This window comes from Parus major, chromosome 1, assembly GCF_001522545.3.
Source record: "Parus major isolate Abel chromosome 1, Parus_major1.1, whole genome shotgun sequence".
Classification (NCBI taxonomy): Eukaryota; Metazoa; Chordata; class Aves; order Passeriformes; family Paridae; genus Parus; species Parus major.
The window spans coordinates 62,996,639-63,014,562 of record NC_031768.1 but is presented as its reverse complement, the minus strand read 5'-3'; the positions used below and the strand labels follow the sequence as shown (position 1 = coordinate 63,014,562).

The 17,924-nt window shown below is 40.5% G+C and overlaps 1 protein-coding gene across 4 annotated transcripts in view; it reads right to left on the bottom strand.

The window, feature by feature from the left end:
• The window catches only part of MRPS31 (mitochondrial ribosomal protein S31), a 56,205-nt gene that overhangs the window by 36,438 nt on the left and 1,843 nt on the right, over nucleotides 1–17,924 (bottom strand). For all 4 annotated transcript variants that reach the window (XM_015630829.3, XM_015630839.3, XM_015630813.2 and 1 more), the window contains exons 3-18: nucleotides 16,672–16,749; nucleotides 14,443–14,490; nucleotides 13,580–13,738; nucleotides 13,058–13,177; nucleotides 11,654–11,753; nucleotides 10,767–10,830; nucleotides 10,184–10,248; nucleotides 9,556–9,616; nucleotides 9,224–9,305; nucleotides 9,053–9,141; nucleotides 6,686–6,747; nucleotides 5,699–5,779; nucleotides 4,611–4,716; nucleotides 3,870–3,967; nucleotides 3,403–3,498; nucleotides 2,880–2,950 (exon numbers count right to left, since the gene is read on the bottom strand). In XM_015630829.3, the coding sequence (XP_015486315.1) occupies nucleotides 2,880–2,950; nucleotides 3,403–3,498; nucleotides 3,870–3,967; nucleotides 4,611–4,716; nucleotides 5,699–5,779; nucleotides 6,686–6,747; nucleotides 9,053–9,141; nucleotides 9,224–9,305; nucleotides 9,556–9,616; nucleotides 10,184–10,248; nucleotides 10,767–10,830; nucleotides 11,654–11,753; nucleotides 13,058–13,177; nucleotides 13,580–13,738; nucleotides 14,443–14,490; nucleotides 16,672–16,749 (1,380 nt within the window). The remainder of the gene's footprint in view (nucleotides 1–2,879; nucleotides 2,951–3,402; nucleotides 3,499–3,869; nucleotides 3,968–4,610; nucleotides 4,717–5,698; nucleotides 5,780–6,685; nucleotides 6,748–9,052; nucleotides 9,142–9,223; nucleotides 9,306–9,555; nucleotides 9,617–10,183; nucleotides 10,249–10,766; nucleotides 10,831–11,653; nucleotides 11,754–13,057; nucleotides 13,178–13,579; nucleotides 13,739–14,442; nucleotides 14,491–16,671; nucleotides 16,750–17,924) is intronic.

The window sequence follows — 17,924 nt, the reverse complement described above, 5'->3', positions numbered from 1 at the left end:
GTATTTCAGTACTTGGCCTGTTGTTTTGTTAGTACCAAAATCAGTTCTAGTATTAGGGTTCACATCAAATTCCAAATTTCTACATTACCACAATACAGGCTATAAGGTTTTCTATCAGAAAGTCCAGGAGTCCAGAACAGATCATGTAAATTCCACGTAGATAAGGGATGAATGCCCACTACTCTGTGAAGGTCAGTACAACAGGGAGGCAGGGCCTACTGTTACCCTCTTCTGAGCAGTGGTGCCTGGATCTCCAAGAGAAACATAGTATATCCCTTCTACAGCTATTTTGTTCGTCATTCCTGCTTACACATTAGTTTTTAGTTAAATGCATGTGCTTCAGCTAGAAAAATGTGACTTGCTGTTACAGCCTCTGCTGCTGCTATCTGAGGGAACTGGCTTACTCCCTTAGCAGGAAGATGGGTCACCCTGCCAACTATACAAAAGGGCATCCTAGGACAGAAATATCCAATAGCCTGAGCTAAGCCAAAACGGACTTGGGAATCAGCCACTTGTAGCTGCAATAAAAGGGCATCCTTTTTTAGCCCCTAGCCAGATTCACATGGGCACTGAGGTAAATACATAGCAATAGCAGAAGCTGAGTCCACACATGGTGTACTTCATAGTACATAACTATCTTCAAGTAAGCACAGGGGAGGTATATGACCTCTGCTTATTATATAACCTGGGTTTATTTCATTAACTGGAAAGCTATGACACTTCCACTTTTTGGTTCCCAACAACAAAAAGATTAATGAAGCAGCAGACCCAAGAAGCTAACACCTCAACACATTCCACACAAATGAAGGCACAGTGTCCACAGAAGAGCTGCTCTGCTGAGAATAGTTGGAAGCAGAATAAGCATCCTGGAAGTTTGTGCATTACAGGTCTTAGTACAACTCAAGTTGAGCCAGTAAGCATTTGCACCATTTGTTCAAATGAGCAGGCACACAGATCAGCCCCCTCAATGCAGGTATTAAGGCAGCCACACTGATTCCAGACAGCTTGAATGCTCAGGACCTGATGAGACCCAGACTTAAGCCTTAGGGCAACTGGCCATTGCAGTCCTTTGTAGGGAGGTTAATTGTCTTAGATTACTCAAACAGGAATTAGCTGTATGCAGAGATATCTAAACTCCAAGAATTCAACAGCCTGTGAATCAAGTAACTCTTCAGAGTATTTTTGCCCTGCACAACAGAACTTGATGTAACTTTATTTGAGAAGTTGTATCTACATAGAAATACATTAAGTACATACAAATAACACTGCTTCACTTTTGCTGAAACAGCAAGACATTCTCCAGGAAAGAGATTAATTTTACATGTTTCCCTTCTTTCAGTCTTCCCCTATGGATCAATAAAGTTCACCTCCACAGCAAATGTCTCACTATAGACTTTCCATGTTTTAGATTTGTGAGGATTATCCAGCTCATTCCTGGTAAGGTAGAGTCTGAAAGACAAAATTCAGTAGCATATCTTACAGCCTAAGACATGCTTTTCCTTTCAGCCATCTAAAAGATCTAGCTCAGCTCTAGAATATTAAATACAGCAGCAGACCTTGAATTTAAACAGACATCAACCATGCCTGCACAGTTTTTTGCATTTTATGTAGTCTCAGAAACAAAGCCAACCTGATGGGTTTGTGGGTTGGCTCCCCACCACCCTCCCAGAGCCCCACCATGCAAGACAGAGAAGTTAATATTGCATTCATCTCAAGGTCTCCTGATATGATGCAAGTGCCAGGAATTTAATGACCAACCTTCCTAAAGGCAAGGATTTGATTCAGTACTCAACCTCATCAGGCATGTTCTCCAATTTTTATGTTTAACAAATTCATGTCTAGTTATCACTTAAAAGCACTTGCACATCAGCCATGTCTGAATTAGAGATACAGAGACAGAAGCACTGTCTTAACAGCTGTTTCACTTCTGATCACACCTAGACCACTTCAGGTCTACCAGAAGGTCTGGGCAGGAAGGGAGAAAAGATAGCTTAGTGGGGCATCCTCCATAGTTCTGGAGGAAACAAAGCACTTCAGCAAAGCCCTCGAGATGGCAATGCTGCAGGCCATCAGACAGCTGGCACACATTTCTCCTGGAACGGGCTTAATTGGTCTGCATAGCGACTGCAAGGTGCATTGCTGGCTCAACATATTAAGTTAACAGCTACAAACAGACTCATGGCCACCTCTCCTCAGGCTCTAGCAGGATCCATTAAGTAAAAACTGTTTTCTTTCTAGTCCAGTCATGGGGAACACAATAATTATATCTCTCATGCCAAATTCACTGTTCCTCTACCTAAATCTGTCAAGCAAGGCAGACCAAAGATAAGGCTCTCTTGTCTCTGCATTTCTACATCACTCCCAAAGCAAGTTAGACAAGCCAAACTTTCACCAGCTGGAGCTTCTCTAGGAGTTCCAGTCTCAGCAAACAAAATGACAGTAATTTCTAACTTTATCAAAAGCATGAGAAGCCATAAGAGGGCCTTTCTTTGTGATCTCAAGCATCAGTACCTCTAACTGTGGTCTTATGTCTGCCTGCTAAGCTACCGAGTTCAGCTACTCCTCAGGCAGCCATACTATAGAGGATGGCAGATCTGAACAGTTAGCATTACATTTTTTAATTCAAATTCATAAACAATGGTTAGAGAGCACCAAGGAAATAATCCAGTAGTTTAAGATAAAAAGCTCCCATATGTTTAAAATATTTGTCACAGCACAAGCAACTGCCTGCAACTACTGTACAAGACCAGTACCCACGTGAAAGTTAGTTGGCTGATCAGGACTGCCTTATCTCAGCTTTCAGTACTCTGTTTATGATCTTCCAGCTCTATGCAGACACCAGAATTTAGGATCTGAAGACATTCACTATGATCACTTACCTGTTATTTTCAATAAAGGAAGTGTTGAACCAGAAAAAGAACGGGCAGTCATCATAGCCTTTTGGGAGAGCCTAAACACAAACACCTTGTTTAAGGATTGTGTTACACAATACAACTTTTGTTTATAGAGCAAGGATACCCACTTTTCCAATTTGGTTTTCAAAGCTACAGTGTCAGAATCAGTACACTTGAAGAGCCCAGTATCATACACAGATCACTATTTTCTCTGCAATTATTTCAGTAACAAGTCACTCAATACGAGGTGAGACCCCAGGTACCCAACTAAGATGCCTTGGTTGTACTGCTGTTTGAACAGTCAGATACTTCCCCTGCTTGCCTAGGCTGATGTTCCACCACTTGCAGTGAGGGACTTGTGTCCCCCACTGCACACTGAGACACAGCAGGAGTCAGCAGGAGAGGAACAGGTTCTGCCCCATGCTGCCCAGCCAGGCAGGACCCACTGTGGTTTGCACTGCAGCCTCTCCCCATACCCAACTGAAGGTCTTCACACTGGTGTACTTACAGAATTACATTCAAATCTGACTTTCACATCACCACTTAGGACAGGGCAGTCTTCCAAGCCAATGACTACAGAGTCACTTTCAGAATCAAAGAAGAGCTGGGTAACAGAAAAAAGTATTTGTTTTATGAAAGTTTCTGCAGCAGGACAAGGGACCAACTCATTACACCTAACTACTCATTCATGGTACACAAATACAACAGCTGTGCTAAAATAACATACAACAGTTTAAACTGCTCTGACAGAGTGAACTTGCATTTAAGTGACTCCCAAGGAAATCTTCCACTATCTTACCACTACATTTCCTAGGATTTGGCAAAGTCTAGTTTTTTCGTGCTCTTGGGATTTAAATCATCTATTTCATTAGACTATGTAGAAATTTAATATTGGACAGAAAACTAAGACACTTCAAACCTATAAATCAGCTTTTAGATTCTGTGACTCAACTTATGTGTCTTTATAGCACTCACCTTGCAGTTTTTTTGATTGGCACATACACACTGTAGTACAACTTGCTTCCTTATTATTATCTGCACCTTCAAATCAGTTCCATTGCCTTTCCCAATTCCTAGGAACAAAGTGTTACATTACACCAGAGGCACAGACATTAGCTGGAAACACAAGTAGTCATGAAAATCAGGCGCAATCCCATTCAAAAGTGCTTTCTTTCCAGAATGTCTTGGTCAAGACTCTAGAGAACTCAAATGCTAAAGGTAAGCCAGGATTCAGCAGCTAAAAACTGCATTTTGAAGTTCCCCCCACTAGGGGAACAGGCTAATGTAAAATCTAGTTCCATTTACCAAGCAATAACAGCAGTTTGAACTCCCCTGGAACAAGGAGTGATGAGCTTCCAGGCTTTGATCAAGACTACCAGTACACATGTACTGTAACAGGCATGTATCCTAAAGCTCAGAAACATTAGTGGATCCAGTTCCACTGGGGAGTTAGTCTCACTTAAAAAGTGATTTCCTTTCCAAAAAAGAGCAGTTTGTATATGAGTCATCATTTGGTCAGACATCTATGAAGTGACACAACACACAATAACTGACTACAAAATACTCTTCATTCTGTTCTTTGTCATTTAAATTCTCAAATCCCAGTAAGTCTACATTCCTATCATAGGCTTCGCAAGAGAGAGAGTTATCAGCTGCCTATTGCTTAATAGAAAACCATCACCAGATGGAGGAATGCCCAAATGCAAGAGTTCTTACCATGTACATTGTGGATTTTGAGGTTTTTTATTTTGAGTTGTCTCTCTGGTGGGAGCTTCAAGTTATACTTGTTTTTCAGGATCTCATAATACCCAACATACCTACTCTGTAATGCAAAAAAACCCAAATATTATGCAGTTTCTGTACCCAACAGATTAATTCTAGGCAAAAGTAGGGTTAAAATACATCTTTTACTCCAAGGTTTTAACTTTTCAGTCCAAAGCTAAGAAGAAAGACAATTTTTATCTTTCCCTTTCCCTGCTGGAACAATCTTCTAGACAAATTCAACACCTACATTTTAAATCAGTACTTAAATTTCATGTTTTATGAGGAATTCTGTACTTTTTAGATCAGCAAGAAGTGAGGAGCTTTTATATTGTAGCCTTAGGAGACTGAATGTTTGAACATATAAGATATTTTCATTTTACTGAAGGGCAGGTATACTTCTATTTTATACCAGCAATTATAAGTACCCGTCAGCAGATTTACTTCCCAACTCTGCATCACACAGAACAGTAAATCAAGATGTGCAAAACTGTTCTGAGGCAAAAACTTGTGTAGTATTTCCCAGTGAATACAATCTGCAGAAGATGCATTTCTCCACCCAAGCCAAATCAGCACCATAGTCCATCCCAGGCTAGGCTGCAGGCTTCTATGCATCCTTGTTGAACAGGCCAATTACCTTACAGTGCCATGCTCCTGTGAGAGTGCCCAAACATGCTGTGGAATCTGCATCTGTGCAGATATTCTAGACCTGACCAGACACATCTGTCCAAGTCATCCTGCTTGAACAGTGGGGCTGGACTGAAAGCTTTCCCAATCTAAAGACTTCTGTTGTTATCCTAGATATTATACTTCAGATTTGACATCATTATGCAGAGGACGGTATAATGGAAAGGGGAAAGATGCAGGGTAACCCTGTCAGCTGTTTGTCTTCCAACTTTCACAGAAAGAGTACAGAAAGTTCAGGAGTTAAACAAGTAATAAGAACCTACATCTCTGAAACAAGGCAGGGGAGGTGGGGTAACATAAGCACCCACAAGGTTAGTATTGGTTTGACTACTGCTCCTGAACCTGCTCAAGCTTACCTGTGAGGGAGTTTCAACTCCTTGAAACTTGGTACTTGTGCTTCTATCAGTTCTTCTCTCCCCAAAGTAGTCCAAACTTTCCTACACAGGATGATAATTTCAAGGGTTAAGATATCCACCCCACCACCATTCTCCTTCTTGAGAAATGGATAGTAAACTAGAACTACAATACTCAAGTCCAGTAAAGGATTGCAAGTGGAAATATGCAACAGTTCTTTTAGTACCTTCTAAAGGAGACTTTTAACTACAAGAAGGAAGTACTAATTAGAAAGTCAGACAAATCTGTCATTCATGAAAGTGAAGGAAAGCAATATGACTTTAAAGCAATTGCTTTAGAACCACCTATATTTCTCAAGTGGCCTGTAACAGACCAAGCTAAACACTAGATCTAATCTTCACAAGCAAACTCAGAGGAAAACAAATGATTGAATGGATATACAGTCTTCCCAAGAATGTCTTGGGCCTTCTGCATCCCCATTCTCCAGCTGATACATCAGACCTGGGATACAAAAGCAGCATCAGCACCTGTCCTGGCTGGGACTTGATCTTTCTCCCTTTCCCTAGAAGGGCTTCCTTTTGTAATGTTGGCTGTCAAGACAATTCTTGATGCCTCACATTACTTAGAGGGAGACTGGGAAAAAAACTGCTTAAAACCAGTGATACTATCTTTAGGAGAGCTTCCTCAGAAGTCACCTACAGCTTAAGTTGTTGCTCAAGACCCAAGACAAGTTATTCCTCCAAAAAGAATCCTTCAAGTTGGTGACTTGTTTAATGCTATTTTCTCCATCCTTTCAGGTCATGAATAGTCTCCTTCAGAATTTACACAGTAGCAAGACTTGCATGAACTTTTGTAAAACCAGACTTTTCAGAGAATCCTTTTTCTAGTATAGAATTTTTGCAGAGTATTAGTGCATTTCACCAATTCAGTAAATCCTAAAAGCACATTTTGAATACTAAACAAATAAAATAATTAACAGCAGTTTTTACCTTTGCGCTCTCAAACTGGTCACTGTCTATGAGCCAGGTACAGACCATGGTCCCAGTTCTGCCTGCATCAGACATACAATTCAATTTGAATTACATCAGTGCAAAGGTGTTTTGGATTATTTTTGTGAAGGTGAAGTCATCTCCTGTTATCTCACCTATTTCAAGAATTAGAAGTGATAGTCAAGTAGCCAAGTATTTCTGAAAAGAGTGAGTTAAAGACAAGTACTACAGTTTGTCAGTTTGTTCCTTGTCCCCACATTTTCCTTCCTAGAGACACTAAGGCAGCTGATCAGTATCTGGATACTCCATTCAGCAGGAAACAGAGTCAAGCATTCTACTAAATCAGGATATAAACTGAAACTTCCCAATGCTGTAAGTGCCAAGAGTTGTTTCTCTGTCCAGCTGTTTTCCCTGCAACCCTACTACGAAGCCATCAAGTCTGCTAGCATAAAGATGCCTATATAGTTTCAGTTTTTAATTTAAAATCTCAGAGGTCAAGCCACCCTCCTCACACTTGTTCTTCAAGCTGATTTTGACCTGCAGGTCGTTGCAACATTCAGTTTTGCAAAACCTTTTAAGACAGAGCTCCACCTGGGGGCAACTATTTAATGTTAAGTAACCACCTACTTTAAGCCAAGTATTTGGAGTAGTAACAGCAGACAGCTAAAGACGTGGCAGGTATTTGCAGGGAGATTTGGCTTATTTGCAGTTATTTAAGCATTTCAACAGGTCCCACACCACTGTTGGTTCAGATAGTACCTGCAGGTTAGCTCATATATTTGATAGCTTTCGCTGTTCTCGCTTCCATAAGACTGTACTCTTATCACCTAATATCATGTGTATCTTGATTAAAGATCCAGCAGTAGCTGGAACATTCTAGAGGGGTAAAGTTATGGAGCAGATCATCTTGGGTGGTATCACACAACAAACAAAGCACAACCAGGGCACTCCTCACTGGGTAAAACCTGTCTGGATGGCCAGGCCCAGAGAATTGTGGTGAACATAGTTACATCCAGTTGGCAGCTGGTCACTAGTGGTGATCCCAGGGCACACTGGTGAGGCCAGTTCTGTTTAGTATCTTTACCAACAATCTTGACAAGGGGGTTGAGTGAATCCTCAGTCAGTCTGAAGAGGACACCAAGTTGGGTGTGTGGGAGTGTTGACCTGCTGAAGGGCTGGAAGGCTCTACTCAGGGATATGGACAGGGTGGATCAATGGGCCAAGGCCAACTGTATGTGGTTCAATAAAGTGAAGGCATGGGACCTGCACTTGGGTCACAACAACTCCACAGAGTGTTACAGGCTCAGGGAAAATTGGCTGAAAAGCAGCCCACTGGAAAAAGACTTGAGGATGTTGGTTAACAACAGCTGACTCAGAGTGTTCCCAGGAAGGCCAATGACATCCTGGCCTGTATCAGCAATATTCTGGCCAGCAGGACCAAGGCAGTGATTGCCCCTCTCTGCTTGTCACTGGAGAGGCTGCACCTTGACTCCTGCATTAAGCTTTGGGCCCCTCACTGCAAGAAAGATATTGACATGCTAGAGTGTGTCCAGAAAATGGCAACAGAGCTGGGGAAGGGTCTGAAGCACAAGTTTTCAAGGAGCAGCTGAGACAGCTGAGAGTGTTTAGCCTAGAGAAAAGGAGGCTCAGAGGAGACCTTTTTGCTGTAAGGATCATAGTGAGGTGGGGTTGGTCGTTTCCATCAAGTAACAAGCAATAGGAAGAGAGGAAGTGGCCTCAGGTTTTCCCAGGGAAGATTTAGGTTGAATATTAAGAAAAATTTCTTCTCCAACAGGGTTATCAAGCACAGAAAAAAGTTGCCCTGGTAAAGTGGCTCAGTCATCATCCCTGGAGGTTTTCCAGATGTGCAGGCGTGGAACTGAGAGACACAGTTTAGTGGTGAATTAATGATCAGACTTGATCTTAATGGTCTTTTTCCAACCTACACAATGGATAGTTTGAGCTATACTACAATGTAAAATATTCATCATGGGTGACTGGCTACCAGAAGCAAAAGCAGCAGCCCAACACTTTTAATAGTAGCAGTTCCAGTAGCCCCCCTATCCCCAGTCTCCTGGGGGACCGCTATCACAGCTGCCAGAACACCACAAAGTTACTAAAGAACGTTTTAAGAGACATAATGCCAGCTTAGACTAAGAACCAATTTACACTACCTAAAAATGGGGTAAAACACTATAGTATTATAATAGTATACTTGTGCTAACCATCACAGTGTCTGCAGTATTTGTCAAGTTACACTGTAAACCCACCTCATAGTTTGGTTTAAGGCTACACTTTAATAAAGAAGCTACAATAGCAAAGAAGTGTGGTTTGTAGCATACAGAGATTGCACATGAGAAATCCTACCTTTTCCTCCTTTACAGTGAATTACTATGATGTTCTTCTCATCTTGACTCATCCATTCACGGACACTGGCAGTGAATTTCAGCATGTCCCTAAATAAGAAGAAAGTTATTGGATCAAGGCAAATGCCTAGATAAGAAATACATACATTGTAATAGTTCTGACAAGACTCACTGCAGTGTTGGGACGTTATGGTCATCAATGAAGATCCTTTCCACCCTGTAGTGAAAGTACTTGGGGTCATAGCCTTTCTCACCTATAGGAAAAGATCTGAAGTTATGCCAGGAAGGGAGAAGGATTGTAACAAAGAAAGTGGTATATAACACACAATGGCTGGTCTGACCATGTGCTAGTGTCTAAAATACAGCAGTGTTAATAGACAGATTAAAGTAAAAAAATACTGAGGTAACATGGCTAAAGCCATGCATGCTTAGCTTCTGGTTTCATACTTTTCACTTACACATTAAATTTTATCTCAAATATAGACAGCAGCTAAAAACACTTACTGCAGAGATTGTAGACTTTATAGTGGTTTGGATGTTTGGTGTCCAAAAATCTTGCAACTTCCTAAGCAATAACAAGTTCAGAGTAGTTAGTGCTCAACTTGCTATTTCCACTGCCACCTCAGCCCCCACCCCCATACAGATCAACAACTGCATTCATGAACAGCCCTTGGAAAGCAGGCATTTCCAACCTGACAGCTCAGGCTCCTGTCTGGAATAGAAGTACTACTGCAGCTGTCCTCCTGGCCCTATATATGTTTCTACAGTATCAGAAAGCAGAGCTCTGAAAAGGACATTATTTATACAGACCTTTAAAGCAACTTTATTTAGGTGAATAGATATTATCACCATTACTAGCCTGGGACAGAACTGCCTTGATTCTTCAAAACATTCCCAAAGAACAGGAGCATCAAAGCACTGGTGTGTCCACACTGTGAGATATAAACCATTAGGTTTAGCCAAGACACTACAACATAAGCAGTGCAGCACAGTGGAGATCATCAGTCAGTCATTCCAACCAGCAAAGGCAGCAGAACTAGGGCTGACATTATTTAGGCCACATGTAAATCAGCGGGAACTTAGAAAAGAAACAGGTCTCAGAAACAATGAATTTGGTTGGTAAGATTTTTACCTTTATGGGATTCCTGTAGAAAGACTGCTTCCCAGAAGATGGAAATGACATTGCAATAATTCGATCTGTTGAGAAGACAGCAATCACAAGTAACAGCAGGAAGCCCTCCTGCACATAAGAACTAGACAACTGAGAAACATCCTTATGAAATGCCTTATTCTTACCCTAATTGTAAGAATAATCTATCCATTTCTGGTACGCTTTCCTCTACATTTAACATAGCTAGAGCAAGACAAATGCTTCCCAAAGCATCAGCCACCATCAAGTGTCAGTCTCCAAAGAATCAGAAGCAAAAATACTGTAAGTAAATAGTTACCCAACACTGGTTCCCTAGGCCTCAGATAAATTTCTATCATTACATACAGCATGTACAACTCTCCCAGAAGGCTAATTCTGGAGAACAGTGTCAGTCAGGAATCCATAATTCAAAATCCCACAGAAAAGGAGTAGGCCTAGTTTGACTTCATACTTAAATTTCATGAGTCTAAAACATTGTCTGTATTTCATTGCAAGCTCTTATTAACTGAAAAACAAGTCTTCACAGGACATAACATGCTGCAAAGCAACATTTGTTTCCACAAACCAGTAATATAAGTGAGATCCAGATCAAAGCCATCTTTCATATAACGTCTTTTGTTTTCAGAGACCTGACAAAAAAAAAAAAAAAAAAAAAAAAGTAAGAGTTAACCTTCCACAAGAATGCCAACAATCATCAAGCATTTCCTGTTACTACGAAAGTTCAACTATCCAGACTCTCCAGTTAGGCTTGAGTAGCAGAGCCTCATTTCATTACAGCATTATCCAAGAGCAAATTCCTTTCTAGGCAAAAGCTCTGTAGAGAATTAAAATCTTAAATATCAAAATTTATTCTAGTGAAAAGAACACTGCAGATTCTATGAATACTGCAGCATGAATCTGTCATTGTTATTTGAGTGTTTGGTGACTGAGGGAAAAAAGTATAAAGTTAAGGGTACTATAACCAAGACTGCTTATTCCTAAACAATAGGACATACTTGAAGTTTAAAGTACCACTTTAATGCCTTTGATGAAAACAAGAGGCATTGACAGTGGATAGGTTTCAACAGCTAGACTGCTTTGCTTGCACCCAAGATAAAGCATCACACACGTTAAAACTCCTACCTTCCCCCATGTGAGGGAAAACAGTCTAAGTACCATACAAGCTAGAAATTGTCAGTTGAGACACACAGGGTGTTGCCATCACTTTGGCATATTGGCCTTCCAGGTCAAGTTGTTGCTTACTTGAGCAAAGCTGAGATTGACAAGGCTTTCCTGAAGTTGGAGGCAAAGCTCCAGAGTCCTGTCAGGGACATTGAACAGATGTGCTGCTTGGGCAACTATCAATTGCAGACCAATAGGCCACGGTCGGTCTTGCTACTTATCATTGATGCTGCCTGAAGAAAGAGTTGGAAACAGTAGTTATAGTCCAGATATGTTAAGAGGCCAACTTACCATTCTCCTGGTCACCATTTCCAGATGCTGCTTTTGTGAAGCCAGGAGAAATACTCTGACCAAGATGACAATTCTCAGAATTCGGAGGAAAATAACCATTCTAGATGACAGATTCACCATGAAAGAAAATCAACACAAATAAACTTACAGGCAAAGATTAAAGCTGTTTAAAAGCTGTTTCAGGGAAAGTTTAAAACTTTGTTTCATATGTTGAACTAGAACATTTCAGACTGATTTTGGAACAAAGACAGTATCATGGGTTTATTGTTAAGGATTTTTTGTGAGTACATGTTCTCAACAGCTAACAGAACTAGGAAATCCCCTACTCGCTGAAACACACTTCCACAGGCATGTCTGGCTAGAAAGCAACAAATTCCATTAACATTACCCATGTTATTATCACCAAGTTTTTGTTTCCTTGAAGCTTATTCTCAACTATACATTTGAGTGTATGTAGCCACCTGAAAAATAACTAAAAAGAAGCTAGCCAGGATAACTACATCATGACTTAAGAAACCTGAGAACAGATCAGTATATATCCTGTGTTTAATCATTCAGCAACCTGAACACTTGATTTAGTTTGCGGAACTTTGAACTATTGTTGAACTTTGAAGCAGGAAAGAAGCTTAGGTGAGAGTTTCTATCAAAACAACTGAACAACAGCAGCTGCTTTCCAAGTCCTAGGGACAAGGGCAAACTAATACTGAATTCATTCTTTAAGGAGCTAAGTGAGCATGTATTTTAAGCAGCATACACACAGTCTAGGTTTTGATACATTTGTGTAAAAATGCTGGTGAATATTTGTGGTGGTTCTTTAGCACCTCATAGGTGCTAAATACCTCATAATCAGGATACAGAAATCAGAAGGAAATAGGACATGAAGCAGCTTAAGCACATAAATAGCATGTTTCCTCTCCCCAAAAGCATGGCTGAAAAACCCATCATGTATTACCATGAGATGTTTGGAAAAGCAAAGTGAAGGAAACAAGACAGTTTGGCAACTCTTTCTATTGTAAGATCCTTTAGACAAGATCCTCCCTTTGCTGTCTGTTACATTTGCTATGATAATCCAACTCTTCTTTCTGACCTTCTTCAGACCCTCCTCTCTACTATGGCTTTCACCTTTCCCCAAAAAGTGCTTGAGACAGAGCATTTTATGGCCTCACTTTTAGTTACCCCAACTAGCATGTTCAGATCCCCTCTGCCTTTGAGGCAGGGGCAGCCTACAGCATAACCACAGACCAAAGCTGTGTGTCTGTCCTTCACTGGTCTGCACCATGACACACTATCACAGTCCCATTTGTGATCTCATATGCACACATATGGCTTAGAAGTGCCCAAGAAAATTCTTAGAAGATTATCAAGAAAAGAGCTCACACTCACCAGCTGCTATACCACTCTTACCTTGGTATCTCCTCTGCTACATTAAGGTCTAAGAAGGCGTACGTCAAATTTATTAACAGAGTGCCCACCACTATACATGCATCCAAAGTATTCAGTCTGGACTGGAAATAGTTGCTGAAGCTGAAACCAAGCAGAGTCTTAGACAGATGCCAATATAGGTAGCAAAGACTGAAATATATCTTCAAGAAGAGAACCATCTGTACAGAGCTACTGCTGGAGACAAGCTGTCCTACAGCTGTTCTTAACACTGAGCACTGAAGTCTCACTAAGAAAGCAATCTTACCCCTGATTTACACACTAGTTATGGCAAAGCTGATGTCGTTTCTCAGTGCTCCCTTATACTGAAAACACTTATAGGTTGTTCTACAGAAGGGTAACCACCAACATACACAGCCAAGAAAAGATGTGGCTAGTATCTACAACCAGAAAATTAGCCTACGGGACACCATGTTCATAGTTCAAGCTTGTTCCTTCCTAGCTTGAGGACTTGCCATGTGGACTTAATTTTTGCCCATGTCTTACCCTTCAACAAACACCCTCAGGAGAACATCGATGAGAAAGAAGAGTGCTATTGCCAGGGAAACAAACTCAGGAATCTCTGTACCCTTCTTTGTCTCACTGATAGCCAGATCCAGAATCACAATTATAATGTCCACAAAGATAAGTACAACTCCAAAGACTCTGCAAAGAGAAAAATACAATTTTGAGAGGCAGGAATGAACATTTATCAACTGAACAGCACAAACCCTGATTTCTAAACTGTTCCAGCAGGAGTGTTCTCTTACATCAACTGAAGCCTGCTTAATTAGAAGCTGAAGGTTTCCAATTGCATATTTAAATAATATGCACAGAGGCCATAATCCATGTGGAACCACACATTTATCTCAAACAGTTGCAGTTTTTAATTTATGACTTCACAGCTACCTAGAAGCAGTGCAAACCTGAATGCTTTAAGGCATGCAAGTATCATTGCTGCTTTCACCTTACTCAGCTTCCCTCCCTCTCGTGACTTAATACAGTCCCTTAAGAATAACTGTCTTTAATGGCCTGCCTTGTTCCAGCACCTAGAGCACACACAACTGACCAACTGTTTGTTCAAAGGCTGGAAGTCAAGAATAAGCCATTACAGAGGTTTTATCCAAGTCAATGACATTTGCAATTCCAACTTGCATCTCTTCATTGATAATGTACTCATATCTGTTTAAGTCTTATTTGTCATTTCTAGTACTTTTCTCAAGTTTCCTTTCCTGTGGGTGACAAGGGAATCAGGACATTCAGACAAATCAACCTGTAGTTACTGATGCTTAAGGAACTCTCCAAGTGCTTACACCAAAAATGAGGACTATTTTTACCTTCCTTGCATCATTACAAGCTCAAGCTTTTACCTGAATCCAAATGACATCACAAACGGGGCAACTTTTCTCCTAGTTGCACTGCAAGAGAAAAGAACTGACATCAAGACAAGTGACATTTTCCTACAGATATTCACCACAAGGGCACTGTTATAGTCTTTTGTTCACACTCCTTTGGTGTTAGTATTCTGATACTAGTGATTTCTCTAAGATGAGATTACTCAGTTGCATTTATGAACTATATAGGTTAAGAGAGTACTTGAAAACTGTGCTTTGATCACTTGTTAGAAAAAATATTACTCAGCTTCCAGACCCTAGAAATACAGTAGTATATACTTATCCACAACATTATTCCATGTCACAATTCCACTGACACTTGAACTCTGGCTTAGTAAGCTATAAGAAGTGAGTTTATATAACAGCTATTGGTCAAGAGGAAGATTGGAAGATAAACATCTCTTAATATATTTTGTTCCATATATTGGCTTATTGTATCTTGACCATTTTTTTTTCCCAGTCTTGGAAAGAGCTGCACTTGTTCACAGCTCCTGTGCCTTTGGAATAGAGGGGTATAAATCCCACTTCTACTTTAAAAAGGAAACATCAGTTTGGCTTTCAGATTGAAACCCCAAATATCTTTCTAGAAAAAGTATTTCTGAAGTCAAGTTCTTCCAGTTGTGAGAATTATCTTCAGCCCTAGAAGGGTCACAGCTCTTGTTTCCAATTACAGTAGATTTTGTTGCCTCTTTGGTATGCTTTAAGCCCTTTGGTGTAGAACAAAGCTTTTATGTAACTCTTTCTGGCTGGAAGTCTCTTTACATTACACCAAGAACTAAGGTAGAAATTCTTGGTGTAGAACCTGCAAACCTCAAGTGCTGACAGTTTGAAAAACAGACTGCCAGTCTGTTAAGTAATCCCATGATTACTTACTACTGTAAGCATCAATTCTTTTCTTTGACACTTAGAAGAAAACACCGTTTTTCAAGCATATCACTAACAGCAGGACTTATCATTTGTCCTAACATATTGACAAAAAGTATCAATAGATTTATTTTTCACTGTTACAAGAAGTTTTTGTCAGCTGAGTAATGCACATTCATGCCAGTGATCCTGTCCAAAATACTTGCTTCCTCTACGACAACTTGAGCATTGCATTTCACTTGGTGCACTTCAATAATCCAGTTTAAGACAAGGCCAGATGCCTTTGAAGTGCTGAGGCAGCATCTTGCTTGGGTAACTGCATTAACCCATACTTTTCATTATTAGGTTCTTACTCTAAACTAAGGTACAAGGTCTAACCAGAAAACATTTCCACTCTTAAGCTGGAAGGATATATGAGGGTTGTAGTATTCACTTTTCCTATAGAAGTCAAGGATGTAACAGCATATCTTGTCCTGAAGGCAGCTTAACATATAGAAGGTTTTCCCAGTATTTATGAATGCCAAATATTTAAGGAAACACTGCAATAGTAACACTAATGGTTTGCTGGTCTGTGTCTGTCCAGTCAATACTATTATGATTGTGGGGACACCAAGACTTCAGCTTTCACAGTCTATGGACAAGTACCTATAACTAAGTACAGTACAGACCGAAATATGAACATACCATCCCAACTTGGCCTGCCAACATCTTAAATCAGTTGAAGGAAACACAGCACATTTGATTACATAATTAGCATAGAGCTTTTGTGATATATATTTGTAAATTCTGACTTCTGAAATCTAGAAAAACATGTTGTCACATAGAATAACCGAAATAACAGATTTAGGTTTACTGTTCTTGAGCTGCAGGACTTGCCACTGACTTGACTAAGTTTGCTGTAAGAGTAACTGTAAAGTAAACACTGTCAGGAAATAACTGCTTCAAGAATAGAGTTAACTACTAGCAAGTTCAGACAATTTAGTCTTGATGAGTTCCACAATGCTTATTGTTTTGCCCAAATACTCGTTCACCTCATTCTCTCACCACCACTTGTTCTTCTGTGCTCTCACAAGCTCATTCCTTTGGGAAAATTTAATCAATGTGGTTTGGATTACTCATTCTCCATAATATGATGGACTTGTGTTCTTGGGTTGGGCTTTTATCTCTAGAGGGATAAAGAGGATTCCTCAACTTGTCTTCACCATGTCTGAGAAGAAATGTCAATATCAAGCATTTTACTGGGCTTATCTCTACTTCAACAAGCCACCTGCCTTCTTATTTTGGCTCATCAGATTACCCTTCTGGGGGTAAGCAAAGAAATTTATTAAATCATTAGCTTACTTGGAAAAGCTGTCTGGTCCATTATGCTCATCACGACCATTATCAATCTTTACTGTGGCCTCTTCAGCTGTTGGATAGCTGGCAAAGAAATAATACAAGTCATGCACTGATAGAGATGTCAATTCTGGTTATTGCTATGCTTGTTGTTCCAAAAAAAAACCAAACAGAATTAACTGTCAAGTGAGCAGCAGCCTGAGCCAGAGCAAGGCCCAGTACCAGGGGAAGAAAGACTTCCCCTATGCTGGCATAGCTGAACCCCTTGGCTTGTGCTGATCTATTTCCCATTAGCAGCCCCCTTCCCAAAAGTTTTCCCTTTTCCTCCCCCTAAAGAGAGAGAAGTGTTCAGCAATAGGATAAAGGGCTTGGAAGCAGGGCACCCACAAGTCTGCTAAGGACTCAACAGTCCAGGCTCTAGAAGCACCGGAAATATGCTTATGCAAAATGGCTTCAGAGAGTCCAAGTGACATTAATACTTTCACAGTGACCTTGTACAGAGAATTAAGGTTTTCACCAGGAAAAGACATAGCATAGAGATGTTTTTGTGCAGAGCACAATACCAGACCGGAAACTGGAAGACCGGAGCAGTAGCTGAGCTAGTGCTAGAACAGCAGTTTTTTGGGGTAGTGGCTGCTTGCCATAACTTCCTTAAAAAGGTCTCTTCAGATCAAGTTTTTGCTTTTTTGAAGGCCACAAGACAATTTCAGAGAAAAATTGTAGCATAAAAATCCAGGAGTCTTTATTTCAGTCATCTCCACAGAAATACTGTGATGCACAACAGCACAGTCACAGTGTTTGCTGAGGCTCTGCCTCTGGTTTCACTGCTTTATGGGCAGGAACAGCTAAATACACATATCCAATATTGATGTTTCCATGCTGTTCTGAGGCAGCCTAGCCTGACTGAAGCACTAGTGTAATAATTCTGAGGATTCAAATGTTCTTCATCCTCCACAACAGACATATGCACCAGCACTGTTTCTGCAATCTAGGCTAACCACCTTTTAAGCAAGAAGTTTCATGATGCTTCTCCTACAGTTTCAGCAACCAGTACTGATGCTTTACCACCTGTACTCAGTATCAGGCTCACTAGAAGAATTATTCTGATGCAACAATCTTAACATTCAAGCCTCATTTCCCAGCTCCAGTGTTTCCAGTGAAACCAGCGTCCTCATTCTGTTCCTAGAGCAAAGCAAAGCTCTAGTGATGGATAGGCATTCAGGTTTGCTGCCCAGCTACTCTTATAGAATATTCACTTG